Genomic DNA, 14007 nt, shown 5'->3' on the forward strand with positions numbered 1-14007 from the left:
ATGCAACTGAGAGCAAAATGCTTTAGCTTCCAGTTGGAGCCTTGAGGTTTCTCTCTCTTTTTCATTTATTTATTTTGAGAGAGCACGAGTCAGGTAGGGGCAGAGGGAGAGGGAGAGAGAATTCCAAGCAGGCTGTCTGCACAGAGCCCCCCCCCCCCCAAACTAGAACTCACCACTTGGGAGATCATGACCTGAGCCGAGATCAAGAGTCAGACCTTTAACCCACTGAGCCACCTAGGCCTCCAGAGGTTTCTCTCCTAAGCTCATTTCTTCTCTCTTAAAAAACAAAATCCTGAAAGTGACCTTATTATGCTTTCTTAAGGAGTCCATAGTTCCTCTGACTACTTAGTCTCAGGTGAAATGCAGTAAACAATGAGTAAAAAGCACAGATTCTCCTCGTGTCTCACAAGTGTTCCCAGCAGACTGCAGTTCTAACGACAAAGCCAAAAGCACATTTTGTGCCATATCCTGAGACACAACTAATAAACCCAGGAGGCCTCGGGGAAACATAACCAGTAGTTCTCCCTTATCCCCAGTTCTCAGATGAAGACTCCACTGGAGTTGATTCCTTGAATGACACCTGCCTTAGCCAGAGCTTGACCATGAAGGGAACTTCCTTTCCTGAAAGGACTTGAGGATGTCACTTCCAATATGGCAAAAGAGCCTGAATCGTGTGAACTAGTTTTTATCTCCATCTACTTCCATACGCAATCTATTCGACTGGACACAAGCGGCATCAACTGCTGAAAGACCCAAGTAACGCACAAGGATGCCCGGTGGCAACGGGCATCGGGAGTGGACTGGTGTGCACGTTTCTGGGCACAGAGGGGAGGAGGAGGAAGGAAGGCGGTGGTTCCTTGGACTGAGAAACAGCGGGGCAAGCTCCCTGTGTGCCCGAGGAGCGCTGGCTTCACAGGAAGGAGCGGCTTTCGGAGCTGAAGGGGTGCCATCTTTGACCCTCTGTATCTTCTGCACCCAGGGGGCCTGAGTTCCACCGGAGGAGGGGGCGCTGGGCTAACTGACGGTCTGGAGCTTCAGCCTGTGCTCAAAGGCTGGGTTTTTGTAGGCCACCAGGTGCGTGTCGTAGCGCCGCGGGTGTGGCGTCCGGGCCCGCCGGCACAGACAGGCGGAGAGCAGCAGGGTGGCGACGAGCAGCAGGGCGCAGGCGGCGCACAGCCCCGCGAAGATGAGCACGAAGCTGGGCTTGGTGGTGAAGGCGGCGCACGCCCGCGTCCAGCCCGAGGCCCGCGCCCGGCTCAGGCCCGCCCGGTTGGCCGCCAGGACGCACACGCGGTACGTGGTGCCCGGCGAGAGTCCGTACAGGGGGTGCTGCCGGGCGGTGGCATAGATGTCCGCCACCACCGACGCCGACTGGTTGTCCGGCCGGCCCTCGGGAGAGTAGCGGATCTGGTAGCCGCGCACCACCGAGTTGGGGGCGCACCAGCGCACGAGCGCCGACGTGTCCGTGGTCTCGGTCACCGCCTGCAGCGTGGGGGGGTCCGGGACGGTGTCTTCCCCGCTGAGCCCGGGGCACCGGCACCGCGAGAGCCTCTGCAGCTCGGCGCACGGGGTCTGGAGGTGCTTGCAGGGCTGGTAATCACAGGGGACGTCTTGGGGAGGCGCTCCCACCTCCTCCTTCTTCCCCGCCCCTTCCTCCTCCTCCTCCTCACTGGAGTCGTCCAACAGCAAGATTGGAATCGTGTCCTCGGAAGGACTCGGGTGGGGCACCTGCGGGGTGGCCTGTGGCCTGTGGTCGGGCTGGGGCATCCTCACCGGGTTCCAGGAGGTGGGGAAGAGCCCAAGGTGTTTGCTGGTGGATGGGGTGGCAGCAGCTGGGATGCCAGACTCATGGGCAAGCCTGGCGGCGTGCTCTTGGTGCTCTGTCTCGGCTGTGCTTGCAGCCCTGCGCAGGGCGCTAGAGTTGCTGGCATCTGCTGGGGAGATGGCAGCGGAGGGGGTGGTCCCCGTCCTGATGCCGCTGCGCGACCATGCAGTCCTTGTGGAGGAATCCGCAGGGAAGGAGGGGGTCTTGGTGACACTCTGTCTGACTTCCAAAGGTGGAGTAAAGGGGGCTGTGCTCTGTGGGGTGGCAGGACTCTGTGTAGATAGTGCGTGGGTGACGGGAACAGAGTAGGTCGAGTTGGAATCCAGGAGGGTAGTGCTTTGGTCCAAATGGCACATACTGGGCAGATAGGACAGCGAAAGAGGGGCTGAGAAGGTGTCTTGGGATCCTGCAGCTGGTGTGCACACAGTGTCTGCTGCCCTAGAGGGGAGGACAACCAGTTAGAGGGTATTCGGCATCAGGGCCGCTTGTGTGCTGGGCTTTGAGTCCTCGATGCAGACAGTTGCTCCCCTCAAACTGTCTCAACATGCTACACACTCTACCGGCTTCACTCACTGACCCTCAGGGGCAACCTGTGGAGGAGACACTCCCATTGGGCAGAGAAAGAAACCCAAGCTCAGCAAGAGGAACTAACTGTCCAAGACAGCAAGTGGCAGAACCAAAACCCAGGGCCAGCACTGTGAATGGTGGTCCAGATTCTCCCAGTGTGGTCTGCCATCTTGTTCCCACCTATCTGCTTCCTGGCTGAGTACCAGTAACAATACTCACACTGGCCAACATTTTCTGAGTGCTTGCCATGTGCTAGTGACTACTGTCAGCACTTAACTGTATCAACTAATTTAAGCTGTATAACCTTAGGAGGTAGGTTATTATCCCCATTTTACAGATGAAGAAATAGAGGCACAGAGAGGTTAAAGCCATGCAGCCAAAATCAATAGTAGTAAGTTGCTGTGAAGAGGCTGCACTCTCAACCTCTTTTTTTTTTCCTTCTCTCTTTCTCAGTCTTCATTTTTTTCAACCTCCTTATTAATACTGTAGTGAGACCCTTCACTGCAAAGGGCCTAGCTACTTATCTTTGGAGGTAACACGAAGGGGATAGGGGTAGACCGAGCCCTGTTTCACGGCTGGGTTTGGGTGGGATGTGAGAAAAAAGACACACAGGATGGGGGGGGGGGGTGTCTCCTAAAGTGAGCTGCAAGGAGGAGAGTTTAGCTAGTGGAGCTGGTTTGAGAGTATTCAGGATCAGAAGTGTCCCCTGCCAGCCCTGCCCACGCCCCCCCCCCCCTGCTCCGTTCTCTCCAGGTGGCCAACCTGGGCATGGCTCCCCACTGTAAAAACAGCTCTTGTAGCCAACAGCCAATGGGAAGTCTGAAGGACTTCTTTTTTTCCCCTGTCCCATAAGAGCCCATTGGTCTTGGACTGAACGATGCAGGAGACCAGGCTACATACTGGGGACTCAGTAGAGGGGCCCGGTGGTTAAGAGCACAGTTTTCAAGGAAGACAGATCCTGCCTCCTCTGCCCAGAAGCTGCATGAACCTAAGTGAGCACTTGCTCTCTTTGGGCCCCAACCCACTCATCTGTAAAATGGGGCAATGATAAGACTGCCTTGGCAGAGACAAGCTAGCTGTTCACTTAGCCCATTCTTTTTTTTTTTTTTTCTTTTTCCCCTACTGGGCATACAACTAGACTACATTTCCTAGCCTCCCTTGTGACAGGTGTGGCCTCTGACTGACATCTGGCCACTGAGATGTGAGTGGAAGTGATGAGTGCCCCCCTCCTCCTGGCTTGGCCCATTAAAACCACCACGTCTGTTCCTCCATGCTCTCTGCTACTCTGGCTGGCTGCAATAAAAGGCCGTTCTCCTTGGGGGCCCTGCATGTGACTTTCTGGGGGTGGCCACCCTGCCCAACACTGCTATACTGCCCAACGTGAGCAAGGCAAATGCTGTGAGAACTTCAGCTCACCCCTCAGTCATCTGCTTTGTAAATGTATTACCTGCTTAGGACAGTCCTCTTTGCATCCTTCAGGAGCCAGGACAATTCACAGCTGCAAATGAGGGGGTTGCCAAAGAGGTTAATGGTTAGGACCTGGGAGGAATGCAGACTCCAAGGAGGGAAGGAACTCAAGTTGCAGCTGAAATACACAGAAAATCCATTAAGTCAGGCTTTATTTTATTTTATTTTAAATTTATTTATTTTTGAGAGAGAGAGAGAAAGCGCAAGTAGGTGAGGGGCAGAGAGAGAGATTGGGAGACAGAAAATTCCATGTTATCAGCACAGCCCCCCTAACGTGGGGCTCAAACTCATGAACCGTGAGATCATGATCTGAGCCGAAACCAAGAGTCGGATGCTCAACCTAAAGAGGCACCCCAAGTCAGGCTTTAAAAATCAAGTCAAGACTATCCCCAGAGAGCCATGGAGGTGTCATGGCAAAACCATCCTGTTAGGGCTTAGGTGATACTACTTTGGATAAAACTCTTAATGACCTTAGACTTCATTTTTTGTCATCTGTAAAGTGGAGATACCAACCCAATTCAGTCACTGTCACCCCTCATATCAAATGAAGACAATACTCTCTTGCCCACTGTTGTATCAAAAAAGAGTCTGGGATAACGAAAACGTTTGTAAGTGTAAATCTCCACACAAAAGTAAGGTATTGTTATTCCAGACCCAGTCACAAGAAGTGACAGAAACTGTTTATTAATGAGAACACTCTTGAATATATACTCTTGCAGTTGAACTGTAGCTGATGACACTCAACACCAGTCCTTTGGAACATGCCTCACTGAAGTGTATCAGTGAAGCTCTTGTGAGTAGAGAATTTCCCCAAAACTTAGTAGCTTAAAACAACAAATATTTATTCTTATGCTTCTGTGGTTCTTGTGGTCTGGGCAAGTTCAGCTAGGGCTGGAAGATCTAAGATGGCCTCACATACATGGAGCCTCCACTAGGCTGGGGCCCCTCTTCATGTGCCCTTCATCATTCAGGAGGCTAGCCCCAGGCTAGTGCATATGGTGGTGGAGGGGTCCCCACCATCGAAGAGGGGAGAGCTCCAATCCTCCTCAACTGCTTTTAAGTCTCACCTCACATCACTTTTGCTAATGCCACACTTGCCTAAGCCGGTCACATGGCCAAGCCAAGCTTCTAGAGGTGGAGAATAGACTCCACTTCTTGACAGGGGGAGCTGCAAAGTCACATTGAGAAGGGGTGTGTCTACAAGGATGGGAGGACTTATTGGGGCCGTTTTGCAAAGGGTTTAGAACACCCAGGATTGGTAGGGCCCCTCCCAACACTCAGTTCTTTCTTCCCTAGGGTCTTACAGAGCGTTTGGCCTCAATGTTTTCAACTCCCCAAGCCCCCTTGCCTCCTTTACATATACTCAGTCACAATTTATCTAGAGCGACAGGAGCTGCACTTTCCCTTCAGGTTTCTTCTGACCAAAGGCAGGCTTTCCTCCATCTGCCTGGGAACCATGTGCCTTCCCCAACTGCTCTGAGGGGGCTACTCATATACTAGAGGAGGAAGGACCACTCCTCAGATCTGCTCTAACACTCCGGGGTGGTGGGGACCTGGCAGCTGTTCCCGTGGGACACCAGACATATGTGTGTGCTATTTATATTGAAATTCAACGCACACATATGGGTATATACATATATATGCACACATGTGAGCATATACATATATGTGCTTGTTTTAGGAGATCTCACAGAGCTAGAGTAGAAATCTTAGAATGAGAGTTTACTTAGCACTTCAGCACACGAAGGAAATATTGCTCTTTTTGCCTGAAGGGAGAGAGGAAAGGATTATCGTATTTTTGAGCAGGTAACATTGCCCAGTGCTTTACATCCATTATCTCATGTTGACATCATTAGGACAGTTCAGCGAGGTAATAATATTTTGCTCATTTTACAGATAAGGAAAATGTGTCCTTTCCTTCTCTGGTGGTCATATCTGCCACCAATGCGACTTGCACTTGATAAAATCAAGTTGAATTACCACACACATGCTGAGGGATGGCTCACATCCTGGTGCATGCCTGTATGTCTCTGCATCTGAACTGACAGAGCCCTAGTGTGAAAGAAGTTTCCATTTGCTCTCTCTTTTCACTTCTTTGCTGAAATACCGCCCCTCCTTCCTGCATGTCAGAGGGGACTGTGGAGGGCTTTGGGCATGCTGGGTTGGCAGAGCAGCCAGGAAGGTGCCCATCCCCTCTCTAGTGGGTGCTCCCTATGTCAGGGCAGCCAAACATCACTCAGGATTTATCACAGCCTCCTGGGGGAGGTTGTGGGTGAGCTAAGGAGAGCCAAGAGCAGGCCAGGCTGAAAAGGGGGAGAGAGGGTCCAGTAGGTCAGATAGCATTTAATGAGCTTCTGAAGCTTGAGAGCACCCAGAAAGCAAGTGGCTCCTCCCCACCCCCAGTTGGAGCACAGGTGGTGCAGTGGGGGGCTTAGGATGAGCCAGAAGGAATTAAATCCTGTCCTTCATAAAGCACTGCAGTGTTTTCATTTGGTAGGAGACTCCATCAGATTATGATTTAGACAGACCCCTTGGCTTCTTCAGCCAAGAAGAATCTCTTGGCTGAACTGCCAGTGTTCTTAACTGGGGGTAGGAAGAGACAGGGTATGTGAAAGTGGATGGAGTCAGGATTTGAGCCGGGGCAGTTTGGCTCCACATCTGATACCTTAGACACAAGTCTGAAGCTCAGAAGAGGAGTCTGAGCCAGAGAGGACATTACACTCACCACCATCACCACCACCATCATCATCACGATTACCATCCACTATCACCGATCCACGGTCATTACCCACATCATCACCATCACCACCATCACTGTTACTGCCATCCTTCCCATCACCTTCTTCACAGCCACCGTCATCTTCACGAATGTTACAGCATGGGCCAAGTGCCAGGCGCTGAGCTAAGAGCTCTGTGTGCCTGTTCTATTTGTTTTGCTGTCATGACAAGCCCCAGAGTGAATAGTCCAGCTGTGGCTGGGGCTAGCAGAGAAAGGAGAGATATGGCTACATTGAAAGTGATGATAGGGCAAAGATGCCAGCTTCCCAGGGTCCAGATGTGGGCCCTCAGGAAAGCAGGCAGCCTGGGGTCATCTTCAAAGTGATACTGCCCTTCCTGTTGAAGTCACCTTCCTGTTGAGAAGGAGGGTGAATGTAGTGATACTTCAGATAAATAGGCCTGAAAGCACTGACCTGGGGTCCCAACTGCAAGAAGGACCCTTCTAGCCTTTCACCTTTCGTCCTTGGCCCGTTCAAACCGTGGAAGGCTGAATTGCATAAACACCTGGGGAAGCAGGTGGATCCAGAGATAGAGAAGAACCTGATGCCTCATCCCCTGTTTCCGCTGCAAGTTTCTCAGCCTGGGCTTAAAGGGAAGTTTACATACATGAGACTTTGGAGTTTTAATGTTACTCTGGAGAAGACCGAGTTCCATGGTTATTAGGCCGATGCACTATCTTGTACCTGACCACGATATCACCCAAAGGATGAGGAAGAACAGAAGCCCTGAGAGGATGGGAAGGAGCAGAGGGAGAAGAATCAAGGTCTGGTTAGTTCTATAAAATGGTTACATGTGTTCAACTTAGCGCAGTGGCAGAAATCAGTTATGTGATTCAGATGGGTCTTAGGAACACTTACTTTGGGGGTGCCTGGGTGGCTCAGTTCATTAAGCGTCCGACTTCGGCTCCAGGCATGATCTCATGGTTTGCAAGTTCAAGCCCCGCATCAGGCCCTCTGCCGTCAGCACAGAGCCTGCTTTGGATCTTCTGTCTCCCCCTCCCTCCCTTGCTTGCTCTCTGTCTGTCTCTCTCTCTCAAAAATAAACATTAAAAAAAAGAAAGAAAGAAACACTTACTTCTGGAATAGAAGGACCTGTAGGCGAGGAGTGTCTTCGAAGATGTGTGTGTGGACAAAGGTAAGTGCTGAAGAGTCTTGACAATCCAGCTGCTGCAAGTCAGGGGTCATCTTGAAAATGTCCCCCTCCAGGGTTCTCAGCCTGGGCATCTTCCTCAGGTGGAGAGACCTGAGCTTTCTCAGGTCTCTGATCCACCCGGACTGAACTGAAACACAGAGAGGGAACTGCCCACTACCCAGGAAGACATCAAGAGGCTAGCCCAGCATCAAGGAAACAAAGAGGGACAAAGTGAGTCATGAAGGTCATTGCTGAGCATGGGGACAGTTAGCAGCTTTGGGAATCTAGAAGCATAGCCATTTCAGCTGGAAGAGCCCTTAGAGACCGCCAGTCTGTCCTTCCTGCCTGCCTGCCTGTCCTGGGGCAGCCAAGGTCAGAGAGGAGAATGACAGGCCCAGGGCCACACAGCTGGGTGGGAGCAGAACCAGGACTTGAACCCAGGACACTGTCTCCAAGGCCTCTGCTGCCCCACCCTCTTGTTAAACTCCAGACAGAAATACCCCAGACTTCACTCTGATGGCTACAAGGACTGGAGACATTTTTGAGAGAGGTGAGGAAGTAGGAGAGGAGGAGCAAGGCTGGATGAGGGCCCAGAACCTAGCTTCGTGGCTCTTTTAACAAATGGAGACCATACCACTTCCCCTGTTTCCCATTCTCGCTCTTTCTTCTGTCTGTGGTGGAACAGGTGATTACAGACACATGAAGTGTTTTTTTTTAAAAATAAAACCAACCTTGTGAATTAGAGTCAGAACACGGCCAAGTACAGGGGAGCTGGTATTCTCACCTCCCTCCTGTGTCTTGTTTGAAAGACCCAACGTTCACAGAAACAATTCGAGCCAACCAAGTAGAAAGATCAATGAATTCACCCTCAGGACATCTGTTGCTTCGGGTTAGCATGTTTGGTGTTAAGTACATTCATTAATCAGCCCCAAGATGCCTCCAACTTCCCCATTCTACAAGCATTTTTCAGCTCTGCTGGGTAGCAGAACAGAGTGGCTAAGATTGGGCCCTGCATCGAGAATGCCTGGGTTCAGATTTGGACGTACCACTCAACGAGCTGTGAGACCACAGGCCAGTTGTCGCCGTCCCGTCCATGCCCTTCCCTCCTTTGTGAAGCAGATAGACAATAACAGTCCCCACCTCTTGGGCTTCCAGGAGTTAACTCCCTATGTTAGATAATAATAATTCCCACCTCCTGGGCCTCCGGAAGTTGACCCCACTGTGGCCCTTCGAACAGGGCCCGCTGGGCTCTGGAAGTCGAGGTGGGGTTAGTTTCCAGCCGCCCTGGCCCACCCCGGCACAGGGCGCCCGGTAGCCACCCCTAGAGGAAGTTCACGGCCTTGCCCCGGAGCGCATGCCCAGCCCGGCTCCCAACTCCTGGCGCGGCCCGGACTCACCCTGCTCCAGGGACGTGCCGCTGAGGTCCAGGACCTCTAGCGCGCCGCCCACCCCCGCGAAGGCCGCGTCGGCGATGCCCGCCCCGGGGTCACGGCCGAGCTCGGTGCAGGAGAGGTTGAGGAGGCGCAGCGCGGGGAGGCAGGCGAAGGCCCCGGGCTGCAGCTCCCGCAGCGGGTTCCCGGCGAGCGCCAGCGAGCGGAGGCCGGGCAGCGCGGGCCCGGCGCAGGGCGGCAGCGCGGCCAGCCGGTTGTAGCTGAGGTCCAGCGTGTGCAGCCCCGCCGGCCCCCCGGGGCCCCAGCGCAGCGCCGCCATGCGGTTGTGGCGCAGCGTCAGCACCTGCAGCTGCGGCAGGTGGCCGAGCTCGGCCGCGCTCAGGGAGCGCAGCAGGTTGTGGCTGCCGTCGAGGCTGCGCAGCGTGGGCGGCAGACAGTCGGGCAGGCGCTCCAGGCTGCTGTTGGCGAGGGTCAAGGTCGTGGCTCCCGCGACGGGCAGCCCCTCGCAGGGGGAGACTGTGGCGTTGCTGGCCCCGCTCTCCCAGGGGCCCTGCTGAGTCAGCCGGAAAAGAGGGGCCCTCTCCTGGGGAGGTCCTGCCCAGCTGGGGCGCAGCAGCAGCGGCATCAGGAACCACCACATGGTGCGTGGCTGGGGAGAGAAGAGCGGGACAGCCCCTTAAAGCCAGCAAATGTCCCCCGCTACGCTCGGGCTCTGAGGAGAAGCACAGGCCCTGGATGTACCCCGAAGGGTGGGGGACGCTCCTGTGACACCTGACCTTCCTGCTCCCAGCGATGCCTTTCCCCCTAATTCCCGTGTGGCTCAGCATCCACAGGTGACCGCTTGCAGAAGGCCTCCTTCATCTGTCCCCTCTGGACTTGAAGTTTCAAATAACCTCCTTCCTTGTCCCCATTGCATGAGCTTCTGGAGGGAAGAGACTGTGCTCTTTATTACTGTAAACTTTCCCCAGGTCCACAGATGCTGCTCCAGAAACATCTATTAATAATGAGCCTTCCCCGTCAAGAGAAGCCCTATTGGAATAGAAACATGGAGCTTCTGGAAGATTTTATCAATTCCAGGGAAACTCAGTTGCCTCAATTTTCCCCCTGAGAACTGCCCAGCCACAGGTGAGTCTGTTTTGCATGTGATCTGGTTTGCAGGTCATGTTTTATTGTAAATTTTTTAATGTTTATTTATTTTTGAGAGAGAGGGAGAGACAGAGCATGAACAGGGGAGGAGCAGAGAGACATGGAGACAGAATCCGAAGTAGGCTCTGGGCTCTGAGCTGTCAGCACAGAGCCCAACTCGGGGCTCAGACTCACAGGCCACAAGATCATGACCTGAGCCAAAGTTGGATGCCTAACCGACTGAGCCACCCAGGCACCCCTTATTTTAAAATAAGTTCTGAAGGCAGAACTTTCTCTTGACAGGGCTCTTTCCTGAGAGGTTGGCTTTGGAAAAAAAAAGAGCCCCCAGAAAGCTGTGAGGGTTAAGAACATGGAGTCAACATTTCCCGGTCTCATGCTGGTCCCAGAGAAAGCTAGGGCCCCTGAGGTCAGCCTTGCTCTGGAGGGATGGCTGAAGGCTCCTAGGTGTGGAGTTTCTAGAGTACCCAGAATTTCTCAGAGCAGCTGGGAGATCAGGTAGGGGTAGATCATGTGGCCGTGGGCTGGTTTGGGAGCGGCAAAGTTACTTCTAACCAGGGTTGGCCTTGAGGTCACTGCTTCATATAGCCTCACTTCCTCTACCCTGCTGTCTCTGCTGGCCACCAGGTTTCAGAGCAGCCAGGCTACAGGGGAAGGGCTTCCCTCCTGCTAGTTGGGGGTCAAGGCAATGAGAAGGATCCTGAAAACTGAGGCCAGGAGTCCACCCATCCAGCAGTGCGTCATACTCACCCTAAGCTGTCCTTTAGGAGTGTAGCACCCCCGATGCCCCTTTGCAGTCCTCTGTCTTGTCTTGCAGATTCCAGGGGTCAGTGACTTAGACAGCCGCTAAACTGTGAATTCCAGAGGGAGGCCTGTTTCCCAGGTGCCCCTGCTCCTGGCCCCACCCACTACAAGGGCCTGAGATACTCCAGTCCCTGCAGCCCCTCCCTCCCCACCAAGACATTATGGTCCTTAGCCCATGCTTTCACTGCCTGTCTCCCTCCTCCCCCACTGGGCCTGAACCTGCTCTTTTTTAGGCCTGGCACCTCCTCCCTGCCCTCCCCCATCTTCACCTCTCCTGACACTGCCTTTTGGGGGCCTGACAAAGGGAGGGAGTCAGCTCTCCTTGGCTGAAGGGAGTGCTGAGGGCTCAAGGGTGCAGTGATGCAGAGGCAGCACAGTCACCTCCCAGGAATCTGATCCTCCTGCCAGGTAGTTCCCACTCCTGGGATGGTTGGAGGCTGAATGATCAGCTGGAATGAGGAGGAAGCCCTCTTCCCAAGGAGGAAGGCACCCCATTCCGTAGGAAAGCTTGCAGAGCTTCAGAGGACAAAGTGGCAGGAGAAGAGGTCCTCAGAGGATCCTGGGGAGCAGGGGCAGGCTCGAGCCAGATCCAGGAGTCCCCAAGAATGCTGGGGTTGGTTTCTCTAGGACCCAGTTTGGTGACATCATGGATGTTTGTCTCTCCATCTTGTGAAGATAAATAAAGAGGGCAGAAATGCAGAAAGAACATTTCTGCCTTAGGACTGAAGTGGTTGATGCTGAACCTGTGACGATGCTAAAAATGCTTCGTTTAGAGCAGAGCCTTTCTTCCCCAGAGTTCCAAGACTGGCCATTTTATCTGAGAGCCTTTGATCTTCACCCCCCACCCTCATCCCCTTCCTGCCACCGCTCCCAGGCCCGGGGTTAATCATCCCCAGCGTTGTGCACACAGACAAGGACCAGAACTTCATGGATCTGTCCCCCTGTCAGTCCTTATCTGAGTAGCCCTGAGGAACTCCAGGACACCTCGAGACTGGCATGTTGTGTTAATTGGATAATTGCAAGTCCCCTGGGATCTCCTTTGAGGCCTTCTCTACCCACAGCCTCAAAATATCAGCCGAAGTGCCAGTCTGGGGCTTGCTGCTCGGAAGCATTCTTTCGTCTGGCCCAGGTGGGGGGCAGGGAGAGGCCTGTTCTGTACAATCCTGTCTGGGGCAGTGCAGTCACTGTCCAGGGAGCCAGAGACTAGGCTCCAGTGCCCCTCCCTTCCAACCTTCTCTCAGAGTTAAACCAGCCAGGTCTACACTACAGGCTGGCAGGGGTTTAGGGAGTGCAGGCAGGACTCCCCAGATGTGAGGGGCCAAATCTATTGAAACAGGGACCCTGATGAGGAAAGCAGTGGTTCCCCCCCCCCCCCATGCCATGGATGCCTATAAAAGAAGATCCCAGTGACCAATGTTGGGTGCTCCTCTGTACTCCAGTGGGGTAAGGGGTCTGGAGAGACCAGGGCTGAGCAAGCCCACTGAGGCATTGCCCTGCACTTGCCCAGAGCCCCAGGCCTTCTGAGCCAACTTCTTGTCCCTGCTGCTTGCTGGCTACCTCATCCATGGTGGCAAAGTCCCGGCCTGGACAGGCTGCCCCAATGTCTGAGCTTGGCCATCTGGTTTGCTCTGGCCCACGCCCTTGGTGGGCTGCCCAGTTGGGCTTTGAGCTGGAGAGTCTGGTGGCAGATGCTTCATGGCAGAGCTTGCTTCCTGGTGGCTGGTTGGCCTTGCCCCAGTGGGTGCACTCTGCTTGTCACCACACCATCTTTTAAAAATTGAGCATCTGTTATAGTCAGAGCCTAATGCCATATGCATGATCTCATTGAATCCTCGCCAGGTACTATTATTCCCATGGTACAGATAAGGAAACAGGTTCACAGGGGCTGCCTAGACTAGCTAGTCTCTCTGGCTTAACCACTCCTTCATACTGCCTTCCATAGGCCTCAACATTTGACACTGTAATACTCCCTATAAGCACAAGAGAACCTTTTCCAAATATTTAGATAGACCAAAATTATGCAAGCAGCCAGGACAGTTGGGAAATTCCTTTTCCTAGTTGAGCAGCTCATTTTCAGAAGAAACCTCTTGTACCCCTGAGGGCGCAGGACTGAGGCAGATACCTGGGCAGGGCCACTGGGCACCTCTCAGGAAGGCCCTGGCCATCTTTTTCAGCCCCTTCTCTTCCAGCCCCTTTGGGAGGTCAGGAAAAGATGACTGAAGTGTTTGTCCCATCTGGACAAGGATGCTATAAGGTCCCACAACAGAGTCCTGGAAACAATAAGTTTGTGTCCTCCAAATCCCATGCCACATCCTGACCTCTATCACTTTACCCAAGTGGCTCCCTCTGCCTAGGTGCTCTCCCCCTTGACCACCTGGCTTTCCATTTAAGCTTACTCTTCCATATCTACTCTGGGGTCTCTCAAGAGCTGACCTTGAGATAAGGACTTCAGAGCTGGTAGTTTATTGGGGGTGGTGGCCCCAAGGAGCATGGATAGGGAATAGGAAATGAGTTAGGGAAGGGAAGCCACTACAGGTGCCTTAATGAGCTGATCACTCAATCCCATTGGGCTTGAGCATACTTGATCAGGATCAAGTGGGAGAGGAATTGGGGCATTTACCTGCCAGCTTCTGTTTCTTGTTGGCTTGAGGGTTCTTCTTGGGGCTTCAACTCCCTGACATGCCTGGCTTGTCCTGAGCATGGATTGAGTGGGCTAGGAGTGGGCACCAAAAGCCTCAGCTATAGCATCCTTCAAGATTTTGCCCAGGCAGGCCCTTCTTGGTGTTCTCTCTGACCTAGGCCAACTGCCATCAGGTAGATTGACATGGCATTGTTCTAAAATATTTTATTTATTTTGAGAGAGAGAGTGTGCAAGCAGGGGAGGGGCAGAGAGAGGGAGAG

At 53.4% G+C, this 14007-nt stretch overlaps 1 protein-coding gene across 1 annotated transcript; it reads right to left on the minus strand.

Moving 5' to 3' along the window:
• Positions 1–264: 264 nt before the first annotated feature.
• Positions 265–11277, minus strand: LRRN4 (leucine rich repeat neuronal 4). The gene is made up of 5 exons (XM_049651115.1): positions 11053–11277; positions 9166–9808; positions 7712–7916; positions 3840–3977; positions 265–2263 (listed from the first exon to the last, which is right to left on the minus strand). The coding sequence occupies exons 2-5, from the start codon at positions 9797–9799 to the stop codon at positions 1015–1017; spliced, it is 2226 nt and encodes a 741-aa protein (XP_049507072.1). The 5' UTR covers positions 9800–9808; positions 11053–11277; the 3' UTR covers positions 265–1014.
• Between the last annotated feature and the right edge of the window lie 2730 nt (positions 11278–14007).

Source organism: Panthera uncia (assembly GCF_023721935.1).
Source record: "Panthera uncia isolate 11264 chromosome A3 unlocalized genomic scaffold, Puncia_PCG_1.0 HiC_scaffold_11, whole genome shotgun sequence".
Taxonomy (NCBI): Eukaryota; Metazoa; Chordata; class Mammalia; order Carnivora; family Felidae; genus Panthera; species Panthera uncia.

Coding starts and splice junctions, on each gene's coding strand:
- LRRN4 (XM_049651115.1), bottom strand. CDS start 9,799: ATGTGGTGGTTCCTGATGCCGCTGCTGCTGCGCCCCAGCTGGGCAGGA. Junction 7,917..9,165: donor CGGCACGTCCCTGGAGCAGG/GTGAGTCCGGGC, acceptor TCTGTGTTTCAG/TTCAGTCCGGGTGGATCAGA. Junction 3,978..7,711: donor CAGGTCCTTCTATTCCAGAA/GTAAGTGTTTCT, acceptor TGTGTATTTCAG/CTGCAACTTGAGTTCCTTCC.